The 23289-nt window shown below is 35.3% G+C and overlaps 2 protein-coding genes across 2 annotated transcripts in view; both read left to right on the top strand.

Moving 5' to 3' along the window:
- LOC109109008 (C2 domain-containing protein 5-like) overlaps positions 1–12482 on the top strand; it is a 31830-nt gene extending 19348 nt beyond the window's left edge. The window contains exons 12-28 of the mRNA XM_042775642.1: positions 1561–1675; positions 1890–2001; positions 3049–3239; positions 3639–3825; positions 3933–4097; positions 4186–4326; positions 4436–4499; positions 4597–4658; positions 4983–5078; positions 5237–5326; positions 6207–6294; positions 6380–6466; positions 7359–7394; positions 7698–7799; positions 10256–10449; positions 11297–11443; positions 11526–12482. Of these exons, the coding sequence (XP_042631576.1) occupies positions 1561–1675; positions 1890–2001; positions 3049–3239; positions 3639–3825; positions 3933–4097; positions 4186–4326; positions 4436–4499; positions 4597–4658; positions 4983–5078; positions 5237–5326; positions 6207–6294; positions 6380–6466; positions 7359–7394; positions 7698–7799; positions 10256–10449; positions 11297–11443; positions 11526–11651 (2003 nt within the window). The 3' untranslated portion in view covers positions 11652–12482. The remainder of the gene's footprint in view (positions 1–1560; positions 1676–1889; positions 2002–3048; positions 3240–3638; positions 3826–3932; positions 4098–4185; positions 4327–4435; positions 4500–4596; positions 4659–4982; positions 5079–5236; positions 5327–6206; positions 6295–6379; positions 6467–7358; positions 7395–7697; positions 7800–10255; positions 10450–11296; positions 11444–11525) is intronic.
- A 1372-nt stretch (positions 12483–13854) lies between these two features.
- Positions 13855–23015, top strand: LOC109109502 (lipase maturation factor 2-like). Its single transcript, XM_042775640.1, has 14 exons — positions 13855–14093; positions 14667–14920; positions 15319–15347; positions 15601–15791; positions 16952–17130; positions 17215–17353; positions 17736–17870; positions 17943–18048; positions 18124–18220; positions 18880–19062; positions 19589–19757; positions 19879–19990; positions 20407–20515; positions 21755–23015. The coding sequence occupies exons 1-14, from the start codon at positions 14000–14002 to the stop codon at positions 22148–22150; spliced, it is 2193 nt and encodes a 730-aa protein (XP_042631574.1). The 5' UTR covers positions 13855–13999; the 3' UTR covers positions 22151–23015.
- The last annotated feature ends 274 nt before the right edge of the window (positions 23016–23289 follow it).

The raw sequence follows: 23289 nt of genomic DNA, 5'->3' as shown, positions 1-23289 counted from the left end.
ATTAATTGAGAATGATTTCTATTTACAAAAGCAATTGAATGTTTGGTTTAGTTTATAAGAGAGTTCACTGTGGACTTGTGTATTTTTAATTCTGAGTTATTAGTAAGGCTATGACTGGTTTGAATCATATTATAGCAGTGGTAAGTTGAACATCACATTTTTATATATAGATGATTAATTCTGGACAGGTGCCAGCCATTTACTACAGATTCTGAGTGTTAAACATTTATTTATTTGCACTTTCTCCTGCTTCTGGTCTCTTTTCCGCTGTGCACTTCTCTCTTTAACGTCACAGTTATTAATCAAACTCCCTCCTGCTGTTGGCTGTTTATCCAGGATAGGATGGAGTTTGTCCTCTATTGGGAAGCTTGACTGCACCAGGAGAGGAATGCTCTGCCTACTGTTGTAGATTAGTTGTCAGTCAGGAGAATGGCAAATCACACCACTGTCCTTTTCGTCCTCACCATCATCATCATTTTCCTAATTCCCCTCGGCCCTCTCCTAGTATGTGGTATAAATTCACTCTAATTAAAACCCATTAAAACCACATACTCTCAGAGAGTGTGAGCAACTGTGTGTGTGAGTGTGTGTTTGTGTGAGTGTGTGTGTGAGAGAAAGAGAGAAAAGCTCAGGTACTAGCCTTGTTTACATTAGTGCATGGTTTTCTCCCTCTGTTCTCACTGTTAAAAAATAAATAAAAATATATATATATACCGCTAAATTAATAAAACACGGTTCTGTTGATGTTTTATGGCCTGTTTGAGGCTACATGCTCAAGCAACTTCACACCAAGAACAATAGCTATAAATATAATGATAACTATATTAGTATCCACATCGACGCATTATAACATTACACCATACACCAGTTTTGTCATCTGCTGCTTTAAATGCTCAAGCTCTTTAAAGCTGGGTGAATTCTAACTGACTGTCAAAGTTTTTATCATTCATCATGTGGAAAAAAAATGCTCTGAAAATGATTCCAACGATATTGTTCCTCAGTGTCATTATCATTAAAGCTTTGTTGTGGACTTCACTATTCTCATAAAATTAGAACAAATATTACAAATTGATAGTAATATAAGTTATAGTTATAGTGCTTGGTGTAAACAGGCCATAATGCTTTGGACAGTCCAGGGATAAACACCATTCTACTATGGGACTCAAATATAAAATCTAGCATTTTATTGATATAGAGCAGTTTTTTTTTTTTTTTTTTTTTTTTTTTGAAAAATGATAAATAAATATTAAAATAAAAAACCTTACTAATAGTCATGTAAGACTATTTACCTACATCAGAGAACCGTGAATTTGCATATGTTGTTCAGTTATTAAAATATTAATTAAAATTTTTTAGTCAAAGAGGTTCAGCCGACAAAAAAACGCTTTGGGAATCCCAGATATAGACAGTAATAATAAACAAATACATAAACACGATTGTGAGTTGTGGCAGATTTGGGAGCATCAAGAAACCAGCTAACAGGGCTAGTATGCTGCTAAAGCGAGTGGAGGTGTTTATGTGCCAATGGTGTGTGTGATTATGTAAATATGTTTGTTTCAGACGAGCCGGAGACAAGGGATGCCTGGTGGGAGGAGATCCGTCAGGAGATAAAGTCTCATGCCAAAGCTCTTGGCTGCCACGCTGTGGTGGGCTACAGCGAGTCTACCAGCATCTGGTACTTAAACACACACACAGTTCTCAACTCTGAGGACATTTTCACACACTGGTTCTCAACTGTTTTTTAGGCTTTCTCATATATACAGGTTTTTCAAGACAGTTGAGGGAGTGAATTAAAATGAGAAATATCTTGATTTTTAGTTGCAAAGCTTTCTCATCCTGTCATTCAATCATGATGAAAGGCTCTGATTATGCACTCTTTGTGTTTGCAGTGAGGAGGTGTGTATTCTATCAGCGTCGGGCACTGCAGCGATCCTCAGCTCTCGATTCATGCAGGACGGCCCTCTGGACACCGAACACAGGTTGTCACAGCAACCTCTTTGTGTCTTTTCTGCAGGGTCAGAGAGGGTCGAGGGGGATATGGGTAGTTCAGCCTCACTAGGGTAGGTTAATGACACACACATACACATACACACACACCTTTGGCCCCCTGCTAAGGGACTCTTATAAGAATAGTTCACCCAAAAAAAAAAAAATGTGATTATTAACTCTCCCCTCGTGTCATATCAAACGTCAAAAAGGGTGTACCAAGAAAATAATCCATAATTAGTAATTCAACTTGTTTGCTTTATTCTCAGTCTTCTAAAATCATACAATAACTTTAAAATATTTTTTTGATACTCCGTTATACTTGGATGTATGTCACAATATAGAAAAGATCTGTCACTACTTCCGTTTCATTGCAGCAATAAATTCAAATCATTATTAACAGAATTTTTTCCTTAATGCAGTTCAGTAGCTCTTAACGTCGGAATGAAACAGAAATTGTGACACATATCTGAGTGAAATGGCTTCTTAAACAAGGAGAAAAATACAGAAAAAAATATAGGACAGGACTTGATTTCGAATTGATTCGATTGTTGTCGTTTCCTGTGATCTTATGTGAAGAATCTTATGTGCGTGGAGGAGGGGAAGTTAAAATTTTTGATTTAAAAATTACAAGGGCACATGAATTAAAAAAATTATATGGATGGATAAATAATTTTTAATAAACACTGCAGTATTGTGAATTTGGATTTCCTGGTGACATTAAAACCAAAAGGTTTGGAACGGCACAAGTGTAAGTTAATCATAACTTAAATTAAATTTTGGGTGAACTTTTCCTTTAATCTCAGTACTAAACAATACTAATTAAATTGGTGTGTGTGTGTGTCTGTGTATGTTTGCTGAGGATGTTTTTTATACAGCTACTAACCAAATTAAGTCCTGAGGCCTAAAACATTTGCCTATCTCTGCATTTGTATCTTTATGTTCAAAAAGAATACCATCTTTACAAATTTGTATGCTTATGTAATAATTGTATCAGTTTTAGGTCTCTGTGTTCCTTTGTGTTATTGTTTATGTACTAATTACAGTGTTTATTTCTGTAAGTTTGAGGAGGTGGTGTCCCCTGGCTGTGGGTTTTGCCACATACCGTACGATGAGTTGAACATACCATTTCCTGCTCAGCTCACCTATTGCTACTGCTGTCGCCGCTACAAAGTGCCCGATGTCCTCTTCACCACAATCGACCTGCCTACTGAAGCCAACGTCACCGGGAAGGGCTGCCTGATTCAGGCCAGGTAAAATATGCACAGAACATCCTTTCCGAATGCTATATTATTGTGCTGCATACTGCAGTATAGCACAAATAGTATATGTGCTATTTAGTGATACATTCTTTACATTGTAGTGTGTAGGGCTGCATGTGTAAATGAAATAAAAATGAAATCACAATTTAAATGTTTTAATCACATTTAAAATTAGGATTTTAAAATTTTAAGGATTTTAGAAAAAATTACATCACAACTTTACATATCAGTGAATTAATAAAAGCAGACATTTTGCTTTTTTAAAGTGCCCCACGTGAATAATTAGTTTGGATGAAGGTCAAGTCAACCCATTGAATTGTGGAATACAGTATTTCTCACAATGTGCTCCGATCAGAAGGTCATCTGGGTATTCTCTGCATCTCACTGTAGGCTGTGCAGGACTAAAAAGAAGGCCCAGGGAGAAGGGAACGCCATGGCCATTAGTAATCTTCTGCCATTTCTAGAGTACGAACTCCACACACAGCTGATGAACAAACTGAAGCTACGAGGCATGAATGCTTTGTTCGGACTACGTATCCAAATCAGCGTGGGAGAGACCATGCTGCTAGGATTAGCGGTCAGTGTGCAATTACCAACAATGCTCAGTGGGTTTAGTGTACTTTATTAAATATGACTGTATGTGCTGCTGTTTTCATGCTAATAGCTGTTGTTTGTTGCATCTAGTCTGCAACAGGAGTTTATCTGACAGCTTTACCCAGTCCTGGAGGAATCCAGATTGCGGGAAAAACTCCCAGTGACATCACATACGAGCAGCACATCTCCAATATGCAGAAGAAAATCAATGACACCATTACTAAAAACAAAGAACAGTATGAAATCAACCCTCCTGTAAGTGCATATACACATCAAGTGTATTTCAGGTCTTTTATTTTATCCACTTCCTCTTTTAATTTTTTTTTTTTAAATTCCGTCATAGGAGGTTGTCGAAGAGATCATTGGTTCGCCGATCCCTGAGCCCCGTCAGAGGTCTCGTCTCTTTCGTTCTCACTCAGAGAGTTCAGATGAGGTGTCAGAAATAGACTTATCCCATGGGAAGAAGGATGCCTTTGTGTTGGAGGTAAGTTGGCTTGTACTGGAGGTTTATGGATTCGAGAGATGAATATGGAGATGCTGGAAATGCATTTTGCAGAGTGAAGGATCTTTTTAATGTATTAACACTCTTCTAGATTGATGACACGGATGCTGTGGAAGATATACATGCACTTCTGACTGATTCCCCCACCCCAGCAGGTAAACACCTCTGCTGGACCACTGTTGGACTCTATTCTGTGTTTACTGGGATATATGTTCATCTGTGTATGTGTACATTCTCTTGTCTTCCCTTCAGGATTCTACAGCTGCAACACTGAAATCATGCCTGGGATTCAGAACTGGACTTCAGCTATACAGGTACCGTTCATCCCTGAAAATTGTAGATAGTGTGTTGATGCGTTTACATTTTCAAGAACTCAAGACTCAACAGAAACAAACAATATTAAAAAAACCAAAAAGTGAGAAAAAGACAAAACAAAAAACACAAGAGAGCATAAAAATCATAAGGAGCAGTATTTTTATATATATTAACAATGAAAACAGATACTGTTGCCCTACTATTTGCAGACAGATGAAGCTATTTTGAGAGATGTTTGCTCTGGAAAGACAGATTTATTGTCTCTGTATAATGTTAATAAGTTGTTAATATTTTGTGTGTTGAATCAAACATTTGTTTTTAAGATGTTTACCTCCGTGAGGGTCTTCCGACTTAACGCCAACTTGACCAATCAGGGACTGAATAAGATTTTCAGTGACCTCTGTGAGAACCTGCTTAAGGTGAATCCATTTTCCTGAATACATATTTTCTGACTACGTCTATCTATTTTTTTCTGAAGATATCAGTACAGTAATACTTGATATGGACCAGCTAAACCAAATGATTGAAGTGTGTTTGGAGATCACTACTCTAACTGGGATATATGTGTGCTCTGCAGAGTTTGTACTTCAAACTGCGGTCGATGGTCCCATGCTGTCTTTGTCACCTGAACTTCACAGTGGCCATACCTGAAGATGAGCTTATTCAGGTAAGAACACACCTGACCTTATTATGTTTTTGTTAAATATGTTATTAAACTTTCAGTTTGTGATCTTATTCTTGTTAAACAACAAAAAAGAAAGTAAGAATGGAGCCCTTAAGGTTTGTTTGTCCTGTTTAGATTTTTTTATGTCCCACAAGATTGAATGGGCGAATATGGTAATGTGGTATATTCATATCAAATGTTATTATATTATTAACGTAGACATGTATTAAAGGAGTAATGGAATATAATTACAGTATTTTTTGTGCATTTATACTTAATGTATTTACACTGCTGTTTTTTATACAAATACCTAGAAGCCATACAGTTATATTTTTACCATGGTATTGAGGTGCTATATGTGTGGTTTTAACTGTGGTTATCATGATCTAAATGAATACTACTATGGAACACCAACAGTTACTTTTAATAGAACTCAAACAATCAGAATAATTACATTTCACCATATAAATTTTTACAGATGTTACTGATATTTGATATTTATTGTTTATTTACAACTCGAACTACTGTCAAATGTGCATTTCTAAGAGACAAAAAAAATATATATTATATTATTAATATTGCAGCCTGCACTGCAAACTGTGCTGAAGATATGCATCATCAAATTCAGGCAACACAAACCTGTTTCATGATTTGAAACAATATCATTCATTAGAACATGAAGAAACTGAGAAATTAGACAATTAACGGTCTGGTTTCTACAACTTTCAATTAGGAGCAAAAATATGATTTTAAACTTTAAAGAAATAAAGATTTTAAATTTATCGTGATACTTATCGGTATCAATTGATATGAAAAATTGTATCGTGAACATTTTTTTGGCCATATTGATGAGCCCTGTTGCTCTGTGTTGTTTAATTGGCAGGTGGCGGTAACAGCTGTGGCAATGAGCTTTGACAAAGAGCAGACTTTAGAAAATGGCAAACGAAGTGGGGAAAAGACACTGATAAAGGGTAAGCATGTGCTGTATGTACAGTATGTTCATGTAAGACACACCTTTTTGAAAAGCAGATCCTCAGTGTTGATTGTCCTTTGCAGCCATAACAGAAAATGACGAGCAGCTTCAGTTCAATCTGGAGCTCAATGCTGAAACATCTTCTCCCAATCCTCTCGGCTCCCCCAAAGGTAAACCCTGGTGAATCCTGACTTTAAAGTTCACCCGATGTCCCATACAGTCCTTTATAGCTCTTTAAAAAGTTTGCCGTAATCCTTTTATGTCAGTGTTAGGTGCATTATTATAGTTCATTTAAACTAAAGCCATAAAATACATTTTATGTACACATCATTACTTGAAATAAAATAAATGTCAACTGAATTTTTTTTTTTTTTTTTTTTCATTTTCATTAAGTTTAATTTGATATACTATTGTAACCAAAGCGGAAATAAATAGTAAAAATTATATAGACATAGTATTAAAAAAATTAAAATTAAAAAAGAGTTAAAAGCACAACTAAATTACTAAACTTTAAAATGAAAATGAAAACAGAAAATATAAAAATAAATAAACATTCAAAATATTAATAAAAAATATAATTGTGTAAATTAAACTAAAACAACACTGGCTAGATAATGATCTCTTAATAATGATATCTTAAAATTGGTGCAAACAGTTAAATATCCAATATTGGTTAATTCCTATAAATAAATAACAAATAATAATAATAATAAAAAAAAAACAGAGATATTGGTGACATAACTATTATGGTGCCGATTTTTAGTGCATAGGTTTCTTGTACCCAAATTAAATGGATTTATTTATTAATTTTTTATTTAAAAATAAAAAATCTGACATTAAAAAAAGAATATATCTATTTTTTTTGTCACATAAATAAAAAAATAATAATAATGAACAATAAAATATGCGTTTGTGTGGGGTTTTTTGTTTGTTTTTTGCTGGGACCGTTGAAAATCTTAGGAAAAATTATAAAAATTATTGAGATCTGATATTTACATTGCACATTGGCTGTTCACAATATTAAGGAAAATGGACTGCATTGGTTTCCTTTGTGTGTCTCAGGTCTATCAGAGGTTGGCAGCCATCCATCAGCAAGAGGTCAGTACCTGATCCGTTGCTGAGAGTTCTGGAGGCAGCAGGGTGTTTTTTTTTCCTTTTGATTTCTGCTCCTTTTGTGTGGGACAGTTTGAAGTGCTGCAGCACACACCCCAGCATCATCCATTTTACCCCTTTTTTCTTTTTCTCTTTCTGTGTCTTGTTTCCTCTTCTCTTTGTCCCTCTGTTGTGTCGTTGTGTGTATGTACTTGTCTGCGGGATTTGTGACCGCATGTGCACATATTTCTGTGTGTGTTTGTGTTTATCTATGTTTGTTTCTGAATGAATATGTGTGTGTGTGTTCAGCCCCCTCAGTTGATTACAGTTCCTTTGCAGACAGATGCAGCTCCTGGATAGAGCAGCTTAAACTGAAAGCTCACACCATAAGACGCGGATCGGTTAAAACAAGTAGGAGCACACACGCAAACCCGCTTACATACATAGACACATACACAATCACATAGACCCTAGTTGGAGTAGTCTGGATACTTAAAAAGATCTTTAACTTTAAGACGAAATTAAAATGGGCCCTTAATACATTTTTTTTTTTTTTTTTTTTTTTTACATTTTCTTGGTCTTATTATGTTTATTTCATAGGTGCACATTATTCCAGAATCCACTAAAATAATGCATAAACACAAAAAATATATTTGTTAATTAATGTAATTTTTTGTGTTTTGTATGTAAAACAGTATGGAAGTAAAATGGTTTAGGAGTTTTGATTTCGGTGTTCCTTAACACAAAAGTTAACATTTTTTGGTGAATTATTTTATTTGGTGAATTGTTGATTTTTTACAGATTTTATTTAATGTGAATGAAAATGGGGCTCTGGTTCAATGTGTTTAATATTGTTTTAAAGTCCTAGGTACGACATTATCTTTTAACCCTCACAGCCTCGTATTCATTAAAAATCAAATGTGTCAAATTTAAAATGGCATCTACTCTGACTACAGTCTATACTTCTACACACATCCTTATACACACATACTCCCATGTCCTGCATCCAAAAGTGGACAAGTCTTGCTGCCATACGCTGATCCAATCAAACTTAATTAACAGAGTGTGAAAGTTGAGGTTGAGTCCTAGTGAGGAACCAAGATGAAGACTGTCACTCTTTCAGTTGTGCCTCAGTGATTTCATAATTGAGCTTGCTGATGTGATGAGTATGAATAAAGCACACACCAACTCTGTCATGGGCCCATACAGAGTAACATACGATGCATTATTACATCATAAGTATGGCTGTACAGGTTGCACAGTCCAGGGTTGGGCGTTATAGCTAAAAATAAAAATAAAATATTTTTCATTATAACTCAATATTTATGTAGATGCTGAAATAACAACTCAACAGCCACTGAAATCATTGCAGTATTCACTATGTTGCTTTATTTTATGCCGTCAACAAAATAATCACATTAATACTGGATATATCGCCCAGCCCTAATTCAGTCCACTGACAGATAGTTTGCATGAGCATTAGCGCTCTGTGTAACAGTTGTGATGCAGCGTCACGTATGATGCATTACAGCAGGGGTCGGCAACCTTTTCGGCATGATGTGCCATTTTTTATTTTTCTGGTTAACCACTGTCGCAAAGCCCCCAAATAGGCCCCAACTTTTCAAAAGTTGCTTGAATAACAGATATACAATGTGACTGTACTGAACAAAGCCAATTTGTGTGTGACAAAGCCAATGCATTAAAACCGTTCATTTTAATCACTGTTCTGTATTAATGCGCTGCTTTAATTGATGCGCGCGCTCCCACACACACACCACTCGCACACAGAGATCTGAGATCGTGCTGTGCAAAAAAGTAACATTCAGAAGCTCATAAACTTGTTGGCAGCGCTGCCACGCGACTTTTATTAATCGATACTGAATCGCTACATTATATTACACAACAACGAAAAAGCTAAAATCTCTTTTTAATTAACAAAAAACCAAACCAAGCTTCATTGTTTGTCAAAAGAGACACAGACGTAGACAATCTCTCTCTCTCTCTCTCTCTCTCTCTCTCTCTCAAAATGACCATATTTGAGAAATTTTTGCATCACCGGCTATTATAGCTGTTGTTCATTTAACATTTCTATCGTAAAACGAATCGTTACAAGTTTTAAAAGATTTGCAGCATATCTTACCTCGCTCTCTTTAACGTTAAACTGATGCTTTGCGCTCTGCTTCCATGAACAGTAAACCCCGTCTACTTTGATTTGATTGGCCATCTCAGTCATTTTGACATTGACGAGCACTGAGACTTTGATCTGAAGTGCCTAGTTTGTGCAGCGGTCGCGCGCGCATCTGTAAGTTAATTCTCACACTTTAATAGTATTTATAGCTCCTAACGGGCTGTGTGACTATGAGAAGTTATTACCTCAAAATGTACGTCAGTATGCAGTTTTCCCCTATTGCTCATGCGTGCCAGTGATTATCCCTCTGCGTGCCACTGTTGGCATGCGTGCTGTAGGTTGCCGACCCCTGCATTACAGCTTTGAGATTTCGAGCTCTTTCACACTCTTGATGGAAAAAAATCTTCATCAAAGCTCATCATCCTCTGATTTATCAAGGCAGACTGAACATGCGTGCATGCATCCTTTCTCTCCTCCTCTGTCTCTGTATTTGCATGCTGTTTATTTGCATGGTGCAGTACTGTTGCTTTGCTTTGATCACATGCTGCTGATCTGCTACACACAAATGCACACATGCCCTTTTTCCTCGGGCACACTATGTTTGTCTTGTCACATCCGTTGGTCTTGTACAGCGTCCTCTGAAGGCCATGTCTGGTATCTTCCACCCCCTTCTTTCTTTTCTCTCTCCTCTTTCTCTCTACCCCTCTCTCTTTCCCTCTCGCTCTCTTACTCTCAACAGCATCATCTATGGAGAAGGCCAGCCCGTTGCCTGAAGGTCGCTCTCGTTCTCTTCGGTCAAATCGTTCCTACTCGGGCAGTTCTGTTGCAGTGGTCAAAATGACCCCGCTCTCTTTCATTCCTGGAGCAAAGATCATCAAATACCTTGGCATCATCAACATGTTCTTCATTAGAGAGACCTCCTCACTCAGAGAGGTAGCAGTCTCACTGATTTTACTACCATAAATCCCTATTCAGACTCATTCACTCTGACGCATTAAGAAATTTGCTGCTGCTTATTATTATTATTATTAATTGTTATTATTATTAATAAATTATTATTAAATGTTTATAATGTTAATGCAATTAAAATAACTGATATCATTTAATATTAATAGTAATAACAATAATAAATATTATTGGTGTTTACATTGCTATTACACAATTAAATATCTTTAATAATATCAATATTATTCAGATTAATTAGAATTAATAATAGTAAGGAAAATTAAAAAACTATTTTAATAGCAATATTATAAAATATCTAATATTAATATGAAATAAATAATTTAAAAAAATATTACAATTAATTACAACATTGATAGTAATGAAGCTATTGTTATTACTATTAATAGTTTAATAATAATATTAAACATTTGTGTGCTATTAAATTTGTTATTAATATAATAATAAATATGATTAATATTAAGTCTTTTAATAATAATTTTTATTTTACAAATAATTACAACTGTTAACATTAACAAAAATAATGGTATTAATATTGTTGTAAATTGTTGTTATTAATACTTATATAATAAGTAATATTATTAGTAATAGTATTAATATTTTACAATTATTTATAATATTTAAATGAATAATAATAACAGTGTAAAATATTGTTACTTTTATTGTAATATTTAATATTTTAATAATATTAATGTTTTTAAAAGTCATTACAATTAGTAAATAGTAATTAATTTTATATTCTTTGTGTTAATATTATTTAGTATTATTTTCACATTGTATTATTACCATTATTATTATAATTTTTCTTATGTTTTAGGAGGGAGGTGTAAGTGGGTTTCTGCATACGTTTATTGCTGAAGTATTTGCGATGGTTCGCGCCCACGTCGCTGCTCTCGGAGGAAATGCTGTCGTCTCCTACAGCATGAAGGAGTGTGTGTTCATGGAGAACCCTAACAAGAACCAGGTTAATGCATGCACAGTCACACACACTCATACACACTCAACCCATCATGTTTGTTCATTTATGCTCGTGTTGTATTTTACAGGCGCAGTGCCTAATTAATGTCAGTGGGGACGCTGTTATTTTCGTCCGAGAATCTGAACTGGAGTTGACTTCGGTACAGCCACAGTCAGCCACAACACAGACCTCCAACGGCGGGGAAGGAACGTGAATCAACAGACACACCGATAAACTCTAAAGTAAACAAGTCTTAACATGAACCATGCCATTTGAAGCAGTTTCACACTGAATCTACCAAGCAAATCTCCAAAAAGAAGCAAAAATCTAGACCTTAGTGGTTAGTTCTCCCAGGTGTCATATTTTAGACCCTTTAAATGGCCAATATTTAGTTTTATTACAGAATATTTTAAAATTCCTCCATCGGAAGCCTTTCAGAAAAGTTGTGTATTGGCCGTTGTTGTTCACATTCCATTTTGTCCGTATGTGATGGAGGCAGCTACCAAATTCAAAAGGTCTAAAAAATGCGTCTTTTATGTTCGCAAAGAGTGTGTAAATGCGTCAGAGACTCTCTAAATGGCCATGTTTTGTATTTAAATAAAGGTATAAACTACTGAAGCACTCACATGGACATCCGGTTCATGATTTTGAATACTGGTTTCAAATAAGACACTTCCTGTCACGTCCTACTGATCTCTTTAAAATCATGTCATATGCTGGAAACGTTTGTTTGCTTTCATGTGCCACAATGTATGCTTTTATTTAATCATAATGTTTTGGTCGGACTTCTGCAAGGCGGTCCGATTCTCTTGCATGTGCAATGCCAGTTAATCATAAAAAAGAAGGAGATATTTTAGGGTGGAGTTGTCGTTCACCATGGACTGACATTTGAATGTACAGATGATGGGTCTGGATATGAAGGTGGACGACTCTGCTCTTGTGTGGACTGACTTTAATGCTGTTATTTTGTATATGTGTTTGCCTGAGGACGAATCTAAATTGCACATTAATAAGATATAATTGAATAAATCTATTATTGCTCTGATGTGTTTAGTCCTTGTTAAATTCTTCCGTTTTTAATGAGTACAAATATATATATATATATAAATAAATGGATTTCTCAAGTGAATTTTTATTTCTCATTATGATCTGATCTAAAATATAACTGCAATCAATGCAGAATAATCTGCCCAAAAGACCAAATTTGTGAGCAAGTCCATTTGAATCATTTTTTTCTTAGCAAGGCTGACACAAAATAATTATTCCAATCTGAGCCGCTAGTAGTCGCCAGACATTAAAAATGCACTTCCTAATTCTGAGCTTACATCAGTATAAAAACGTCTTAACTTCTAACAAATGATACTATCTTAAAATATATATGTGTGTGTGTGTGTGAGAGAGAGAGAGAGCGTGGTTGAAGAATACAACTTAAAGAAAATGGTAATTTTGCATTTTTTTTTTTTTTTTTTTTTTTTTTTTTTTAAATAGGCTACTTTGTCAGTGACGCGCTGAGTCAGTCAATTCTATTTACACTGCAATAAATGTAGCTAAAAATAGCTAAAATATGTTCACCAAGAACTGCATAAATTTAATTTGATTTGAATTGTTTAAAACAATTGAAATACTATTTGGCCAGTGGAAAGGAATGAGATCAACTCAATTCTGAAATCTGAGAACTATTGTAAACAGTTTTGTTTTTATGGATTTTGATATATTTATGGTAAAACATAAGAATATTATTCTACAAGAATATAGAATATGAATATTATTATTATTATAAAAATTGTGTATGGCACAAATGGCATTTATACTCCGTATCTCATATTTCCTTGATTTGTACCTTTAACGGTGTTAAATATGGTGTCAAGAGGATGGGAATATGCATGGAAATGATATGCAGATGAGGTTATGCATAGTAAAACTAGGCGGTGTAAGCTCCATATATGGTGATTTCGGGGAGGAGTCGGGGAGGAGATGCACGTACGCACGTCTTCCCCTGACTGAGATTTATAAAGGGTTTTTTGCTCAAGTTCTGGCGTGGTTTTATAAATCTGAAAACTTTTGTGCGTACGCAAAATCTAGCTTTTGTGCCTACGTACACTTTTAGGATGAAATCTACGCAGAGTTTTATAAATGAGACCCCAGGTAAATACGCAACCTACTTAATATTCATTAGACGAGTTTTAACTTAACGCCTACTAAGTCTGCTTTTCAGCCAATCGGCTGCTCTCACGGACGAGCGTCTCTGACGTAATACATATTTATGAAAAGTCAAACGGTCACTCCAGCAGGGATCATCAATTCGCCAGTTCTCTAACGTCCACAAACTAACGTTCACCAGTCAACCAATCAATTTCACGTCCCAGAGCTTGACGTAATTAATATTCATGAGCCAAATCTTCGCCATTGTAGGGTTCGTTGGCGAGCAGCGCGTTTCTCAGTTCCTTCCTGCGCGTCGCGTCAGACGTGTCGCTCAGTCAGTCCTGCGCTTCAAACCTTCCTGATCTCCATCTTGAGGATTCCAACTCCATCTGTTTCCTTTGAGAGTTTATTGCACAAATAATGGGGGAAATAAGGTTGCCGAGGCATGTGTTCTTGTGGTGCCTGTCTGCTATTTATATGTTTGCCTTCGCGTCTCTTTACGTACAGATCCCAGGTGAGTTTAGATTTGTTTAACTTGCATGTATTGAGCTAACAGCACACGTTCATCAGTGACACATGCAGTATTAAATATATCTTGCAGAACGGTCTGTGCAAAAAAAAAAAAAAAAAACTCAGATTAGATGGAGCACGTTGACGCCTGTTCAGAAACACCCAGACTGTAAAATCTAAGACACTAGCCTATATTAAAATCTGGGGAAGTCGGAATATTACAGCCGTGCTTTCACTCAAGAGAAAATGCATGTCATATATCGGAAATAACTGAACATAAACATAGGAGCCTGATAAAAATGCTCTTATAACGTGTATATATATATGAGCATTTTTATCAGATCCATATCATTGTCATTAAAGTGAAATAACCCACACTTACAATGCAAAAGTCATATAAACCCATAAACAATGTGGGACCTGAAACCTGGAAATAGAGTTTTAGGATTCTGCAATGTCTAAAACTTAAAGTGACACTGACATAAAATGACTTTTCAGATTCTGCACCATTTTTAGGTCACTAATCAAAAAGCATTTTGTGGCATTGACCGTGTGAGTTCTCTCTCTTCATCTTTAGGGCTGTATGGGAACGAGGGTGTGCTGCCGGCGCGGTGGCAGCTGCGGGTGTCTGGGAAGAGTGTTGTGGAGCAGCTGAAGGATTCTCCCACCCTGCTGTGGTTCGGTCCGCGTCTGGGTTTGGACACGCAGCAGTGCATGGAGCTGCTGAGTCTGACCGGAGCCCTGCTCAGTTTAATGACTCTGGCTCTGCCGGTGCTCAGAGACTGCAGAGTCTTCTTGGTGCTCTGGATACTCTATCTGTCCCTCTACCAGGTACAGACTCGGCTCATATACAGCACTGATAGCACTAGTGATAGACCAATATGTGGTTTTCACTGGCTTGTGTTCTTATATAAAGAACAGGTGGCCTATGCCTGACAGCAAAAAAAAATGCTTATGTTTTTCCCCCTAAAAACTTTTTAAAAATAATTTAAAATTAAACCAAAATTTGTATCTAAAAAAACTCCTTGACCTGGTCATTGGCTGATGGTGATAATCAAAATAATGGCAAAATATTGGCCAATATATATTACAATACATAGTTTTTAATTGCATAATTTTTTTTAATGCATATTTACATAATTCATGAATACTACTTATCAAGGGCAAAAAATGTGAAGTTAGAAGTTAATGTAAAAGATACTGAAATGTAGTGCTTCTTGTTTCTGTAGGTGGGCCAGGTCTTCTTATACTTTCAGTGGTGAGTATTGGATTTTCTGTCACCACCAGATGTTTTATTGATTCACAAATCTTCTTATTCCCCAAATTACGTCTGTTATGTAACTGTCTATGGCTTTGTTTAACTGCTTTACAACCGTAGCTACAAAACAGTCTTGACCTCGAGAGACACTCAGAGTGTTATTTACAGTAGTCTCACGTCTGTGTTAGTTTGAAATGACTTCAGCACATCAGAAGCCAGAGTTCGAATCTGTGTCAAAACGTCTTGATCTCAGGGATAACCTCTTGCTGGAGACGGGCTTCTTGGCCATTCTCATCGCTCCCATGAAAATGCCCTGGTCTACAAAGGAGCGTCTCCATGACAACGTGACTTTCTGGCTGGCGCGCTGGCTGTTGTTTCGGCTGATGTTTGCATCAGGTGTCGTCAAACTGACCAGCCGCTGTCCCACCTGGTGGGGCCTGACCGGTGAGGAATCAGCTGAGATTTGTAGAATATATTTGTGCCCACATTTTCTGGATTTGCTGCTGAAATGTTCAGAATATCCTATTATACTAAAAACAGCAGTATGTGTTTTTACAGTATGTATTCCGCATGCACAAAATACTCAAGTGACCTGTTAAAGCACAGTGTGAGATACAGTGTCCCACAATGCAGTGCTCTCAAATTGACCTTTCATTTCTTGCGTGACAAATGAAATGGAAGCAGAATCTTTAGTTTTGTTTTTTTTGGGACACGTTTTTCCTCAAGGAATTTTTGCAGAACAATTGCTTTTTTAAAATTCTCAAATCTTTATAAATTAAACTTGCAGTGTAGTGAGTTCATGTGATCATAATTTCTTACATTCTTTAAAAACAACTGAATTTTTAAACTATTTTAACATTGTTTTTCTTTAAAAAAAAAAATGTAATTAAAAAAAAGTTCAAAGAAAAATATAATGGAAGAATAAAGATACAGAAAATGGTTATGTCATGGATAAAAAATGTTATAGACTGTAAGCAAATAATTTATTTGTCTTTAAAAGACAAATAATAATTTATTTGTTTTTATTTGTAGGTAGACTACTGTACCTGAAAATAATGTGTTGTTCCATGATCATTTATTTATAAAATGTCACTAGTTTGAATAGCTAAGAGAAGATGGCCTTTTTTAAATAAATGTGCAAATTGTATTTATTTATTTTAACGTTTTGCGTAAGATTTCCTTTCCATTTTAATAAACAATTAAATTGTTTATTATTTTTAAGACTTTTATTTGTAAGCCTAAATGCATAATGTTTAGGTAGCAGATGCCTCTATTCTGGAATTTAAAGTGAATTACTTTTTTTTTTTTTTTAGTATATATATATATACAGAGAGGGAGAGAGAGTTGTTTATTTACACATGTATTTTTTTTTTTTTTACATCTGTTAAAAAAGCAGCATGCTAGTATTCCGCTCTAATCATTAGCCTTAGTTTATTTTTCCACACTTTACTCTAATTTAAGTTTAAGTAGTAAATCCCATGAAAGTTTTGACAGTGCTGCCTCTAAACGTATGTATTGCTTTTGTTATGTCTGAAATTAAATATACACATTGAATTATTCATGCCAGTTCACCGTCAAACACTGTTGTATTATTGTCTCGTCAGCTTTGACCTATCACTATGAGACCCAGTGTATACCGACCCCGCTGGCCTGGTTTGCTCATCAGCTGCCGGTGTGGTTCCAGAAACTCAGTGTGGTGGGAACGTTTGTGATCGAGATCGCCGTTCCCTTCATGTTCTTCAGCCCCATACGAAGACACAGACTTGTCGCCTTCTACGTGCAGGTGAGAGAGTATGTGTGTGTTTGATCAGAAATAGAGAAGCTGCCCTGAGTTTGTGCATTAATGTGACAACTTGGTGTGTTACAGGTTCTGATACAGGTGTTCATCATCCTGTCTGGGAATTATAACTTCTTTAATATTCTCACCATCACCCTGTGCATGTCGCTGCTGGATGACCAACATGTGAACTTCTGGCTCCGGAGATACATGCCAAAGACTGAGAGCAGTATGGATGTTTTTGACAGAAGTCTCTTATGCTCACCAAGGCTGCATTTATTTGTTCAAAATAACAGTAAAAGCAGTAATATTGTGAAATAATATTACAATTTAAAATAACTGTTTTCTATTTAAATATATATAAAAATTTAATTTATACCTGCGATGCAAAGCTGAATTTTCAGCATCATTACTCCCGTCTGCAATGTCACATCATCTTCCAGAAATCATTCTAATATGCTGATTTTGAAAAAATACTTATTTTTTGTGCTGCTTCATGTTTTTGTATTTTTTTGTGTGTTGTTTTAAGTACTACATGATGTCGGAAATGTTTGTTGTGCCCTGTTAGGATGAGATGTGAAATCCGGGTTCTTTTTATTGTTGTTTTCCAGCATCATTGCAGACTCTGTGCTCTTGGTTGGCTGTGGTGTTAGAGATCGGCACATACGCTGTGCTTGGCTACTGGAGCGTCAGATACTTTGACCTGCAGGTGGACTGGGAAAATAAGAGCATCTCCTCCAGAACAGGTGAAGCTTTTGACTTCGTCTTATTCAGTTCACTTGTCGTTCAGTGCCATTAATCTGTTTTTGTCTCCTCAGCATTTACGTATTTTGAGTTCAACGGCTTTCTGAAGACGGTCACGGTGCCCAGTATCTGGATTGGCGTGCTGTCTCTCACATGGGAGGTCATTTCGGCCATGTTTAAGTGAGTGTTGTGGGTTAGTCTTCATCTGATCTGTTGGCTCAGTATGTCCTGATAGAACAGATGTTTTTGTTTCAGGTGTGCGTGTGTGAGAGGAGTGTTGTGGCGTCTCTGGAACACAATCCAGTGGGCGGTCATGGCTGCGGCTACAGTCTCCATGTTTGCCATCAGTCTAGTCAGTAAACTTCCTGTCTCTGTCATCATTATACGTTTATAGTATTTCTTTAATATTTTGAATGACCTTTTTTATATTTTCTGTTTTAGTAGTCATTTTGTTATGTTTTTGTTGTTTTTATTCGTTTTTCTAAATATGTCCATTTAATTTTATTTTTAATATTTCAACATAAAATAAATGAAAATGAGAAATTTTGCCTGTAATAAAATAAGTATGCTTTTTATATATTTTATTATATTTCTCTTAATGTTTATTTTAGTTTTATTTAATGTCAGCAGCACTACTTCCTGTTTGTGTGTCCTTAAAGGGAAATTTCACCCAAAAATGAATATTACCCCATGATTTACTTACCCTCAAGCCATCCTAGGTGTATATGACTTTCTTCTTTCATACGAATACAATCAGTGTTGTATTAAAAAAATGTCCTGGCTCTTCCAAGCTTTATAATGGCAGTGGATCATCAGTAAATCTTGCCTTCCATATTTTTCTGTCAAAATCTCATTCATGCTTCCACCTGTTCAAACCTTAAAGCTTATCACAATATACACACTGTGTACTTCAAGCATAGTGCACACAGAATTCATTCTTTCTTTCTTTTTGTAAACTGTCCCTTTAAGTTATGTAGAAATAATGGCTGTAATAATGAAGTGTGTTTGCAGGTTCCATACACCTACATTGAGTACGATGCACACAGTAACCTCTGGCCTGGGATCCGGACAGCGTTTGAGGTGACCGACCGTTACCAGCTGGTCAGCTCATATGGATTATTCCGGAGAATGACCGGGGTTGGAGGCCGTCCAGAAGTGGTCATTGAAGGCAGTATGGATCGCAACACATGGACGGTCAGTTTACAAGTATTTGAGGTGTCCGAATTACAGCATTGTTTTGTATGTGAAGGAGACAGACGAAATGTACAATATGAAAACATATTATAAAAAAAAAAAAGGCCAACAAAATCTGAAATACTGGCTAGTAACTGAAAAGTTGTAGGTTCAAACATTGAATCAATGAAATATCATCTGACCAGGATATTAAAGGTGATGTATGTAGTTTTTTTTGCGGCAAGAAACCTCAAAATTGCAAAAATATTAACTATTTAGAATTTTTTTATATGCACCAGCTTTAAGGTGAAGTTAATTATTCAGTTGGTTTAAATTAAAACTCGCTACATTTACATGCACCCAAGTAATCTGTTTTTCTGTAATCTGTAATTGAATTGATGCCTCCATAGGATTGAAGAACGTTCAGAATCTAAAAGTGGTTTGGATTAATATGGATTGAAAAAAATCAGTACATGTAAAAATATCTACTGTAACTCTAAATGTATATGATTGTGTTCAGTAACTGTTGTTTTTATACTTTTTGCAGGAGATCGAGTTCATGTATAAGCCGGGGAACGTGAGTGCAGCGCCTCCTGTGGTGGCTCCGCACCAGCCCAGGCTGGACTGGCAGATGTGGTTTGCTGCTTTGGGGCCGCACACACAGAGCCCCTGGTTCAGCAGCCTCCTACACAGACTCCTGCAGGGCAAACGAGACGGTGAGAGAACGTGTGTTTGCTTGTGCATGCATGAGATTTAAATGCATCAAGTGCATCAGTCTGAACAAGATGCAGTGTTTTATACAATACTGTGGAAACATTCCATGTGTGTGTTGTGCAGTGATCAGACTCATTCAGACAGATGAGTCTCAGTATCCGTTCAGCAAACAGCCCCCTGCATACCTCCGAGCTCACCGCTACAAATACTGGTTTACCAAGCCCAAAGAGGACGGGTAAGCGCACACCAGTTTTCCTTTCCTTTCCTTTTTTCTTTTCTTTTCTTATATTTTTTTTTATTTTGATATTTTGATTTATATTTATATACTCTTTATTTGTATATTTTCTATTTTATTTTTAGTTAAAATAATGTCTATTTAGTATTTATACATTTTTCCACTTAAGTTTATTTTTATTTATTTATATAATTTTTAAATATTTAACATTCTTTTTTTTTGTATTTATTAATTTTTATTTATTTAGTTTTAGATATTTTAGCACTTAAATTTAAACTTAATGAAAGGGAGTAATATATTAAAATATATATCATTTTTTTTTCAGGTAATTTTATTTTTTATTTTTTTTTTTTTTACTTCATTGGTTGCATTTTCTGTCTTTGTGACTTTGTCATATTGGTTGTGTGTGTGTTTAGGTCATATCCTCAGCGATGGTGGAGACGGGTGTACGTGGAAGAGTTCTATCCCATGGTGCACCTCGGTGACTCTTACCTTGAACAGATGCTGGATCAGCATGGGTTAAAGGTAAGAAACAAGTCTGCTGTTAAAAGTGAAAGTGTAATTAAATTGGGACACATTTTGAATGTCGATAACCTCAGAGGAGAACAAACAGACCTAAAGTCTATCTGCAGGGTATTTTGATTCAACAAACAGTACTTTTGAATCATTTTACTTGAACATGCACAAGCATAGATAAATACAGACATTTAATAGCTGAAATAAAGAGACAGTGTGTGTTTGTATTATTTATGGAGAGATGATATAATGAGGAGGAAACACAATGAAACTGTTAAAATATCATTAAAATATTGTTTGCACAAAAAGCATGCCACTTTAATGCTTTGTAATATTTTTAACAAACTTGCACTGGTATAAGTGTTAGTATTTACAAAGATTATAAGGTATAGCCTAGTACCTCACAATTTAATGTAAAATAAATTTTATCTTCAGTCTATATATGAATATAGGGCTGAGAATGTGGGGAAAAAAAATTCTGATTAAAAAAAAAATCTATTTAAAATCCATCTAAAATGTTGTGCTTATATTTCACTATGGCTATGAATTATTTTTAATGCAATTAATAATAATAATAATAATAATAATAATAATAATAATAATAATAATATAAAACATTACTGAAAAACAAGAAATATTTCATTGTAAAAAATGAATATATTTTAATAATAATAAATTAAAATTATGATTTTGTGATTTTAGTTTTAATATCTTTTTTTGATTAATTGTGCAGCCTTATATGAATGCTTAAGATAATGAATACATGAATATACAAGTTAAAGTAATGGGTATTAAAAATGTTTTTCCTTGTTGATGATATGATTTGCTTCCTTCAGTATATTTTATATCAGGAAATTAAAACTTATCTAAATAATAATATTTAAAAAAAAAAAATTTTCTCCAAAAAAACTTTTTTTTTTTAATTAAAAAAAAAAATAAAATAAAACTTAAAAAAAATATTATTATTATTATTATTATTATTATAAGTTATTGATTTATTAATTTATTTTTTGAAGAACAAAGGTTTTTTTTTTTTTTTTTTTTTTTAAATGTTATTACTATCCATTGCTATGATATTTTTGGCCTATTGGTTAGCAGTTGACCCTCAAATATTTCTTATGTTTTGGTCTCTAGATATGGCTCTGCTCACTCCTCCTCACTCACAAAGTCATGTCTTGTATAATGAAGATTTAATGCTCTTGATTTTGTTTTAAATGTCATTTAGATCTCTTTCTTTTTGTCCATCAGGATAAAGCTCCTCCGAGGCGCAGCTCCAATGCTTGGCTGCCGCAGTTATTGCGTCATGTTGGGAAGCATGCTCGTGAGATGCCGACTCCTCTTCTGCTCTGGACTCTCTTCAGCTCGGCAGCGACCGTGTGTCTCCTCAACTCTCTGCGATCACGTGCACGTCATCACCAGCACGAATCGCTCCAGAACAAACATGCAGATAAACAGGAAACAGGATGGAATGTGGCGGAAGAGGAGGCAAAAAAACATGAGGAGGAGGATGCGAAAGATGATGCAGAGGAAGATGGAAAAGAGCAGGAAGAAGATGCAACGAGTGAGGAAGAACAGGAAGGAGAAATTGAAGAGGAAGTGAACACAGAGGAAACGGACGTGGACAGCCTCAGGAAAAGGAAGTGAGGTTTTTTCAAATGATCGTCTGTGGCTTTAAATGAAACACTCTGGACTATAATACCAGCTCAGGGTAATGACATCTACCCCAAAACATCAGTACTTCCACCCTCGTTGTGTCAAAACATTGACTCTTCTCTGTTTTCACAGGCAGTTTTGAGAGATGTAGGCAGTGTAGTGACGCATTCATGTTTCCCAGTAGTGTCCTGGATGTGCCCGCTGGTTTAGTTCAACTAAAACAGATTGAAGGTTCACACTGCAAAACTTTTGTCTTTTGGACTTTGATTGCAAAATAAGGTAGGTTATTGTTTTCCCAGTATGCACTAACTGCTTGCACCCTACATATCATATTAAACAAAAGCAGGATGTCTTCCACCATGAGACCTAAAAATAACTAAGAAACTGTACATTTAAATGCACATACTGGACCTCATTAAACAGAAGAGGGAAATTTATGTTTTTAAAATCATCCTTACATAAATTACACTTTGAATGCAACAGAATTCCAAAAACAGCACTTGTGATTTTATGAACAATTTAGACAGACATTATTTTGTTCGGCTTGTGTTTTATGAATGAAGCCCAGTATGTGCTGTGCCTTACTGTACGCCAAGAGCATCAGAGAAATCTAGATATCAGAAGATATGACATTTTTAAATAGTCTTTACTTCGACTGTCATCTTGTATAGGACGTGAAATTGTTTATCGGACTGTAACTGGTTATGGTCTGTGATATTTGTGTATTGTGTTGTAATTACATATTTGGCCACTGTGATGTAGTATCGCATGTCTGTTGTGTTAATATGAGTGACGATGTGCAAAAAAACAACACTCGGCTTTAATGTTTTGTAACATTTTTAATAAACGTAGAAAAGTATACAGTGACCCAAGCGCCATTATTTCCAAAGAAATTTTAATATTAAACAATTTAAAGTTAAATAAATTTTTATCTTAAATATACATACGAAGACATAAGATTCTAATATAATAATAATAAGATAAAGTCTAATACTTATTATTTCTTTTTATTTTACATTGTAGGAAAGATTCCCACAGTATAAATTCATCTTGTTTTATTTACACCTTGTTCACCTTTATCACTTTATTTTCTTTTGTTTTATCTGAAGAAAATTCCAAAGTGCCAAAGT

Source organism: Cyprinus carpio, chromosome A18, assembly GCF_018340385.1.
Source record: "Cyprinus carpio isolate SPL01 chromosome A18, ASM1834038v1, whole genome shotgun sequence".
Taxonomy (NCBI): Eukaryota; Metazoa; Chordata; class Actinopteri; order Cypriniformes; family Cyprinidae; genus Cyprinus; species Cyprinus carpio.
The sequence above is the reverse complement of the archived record's forward strand: the minus strand, read 5'-3'. Positions and strand labels throughout refer to the sequence as shown.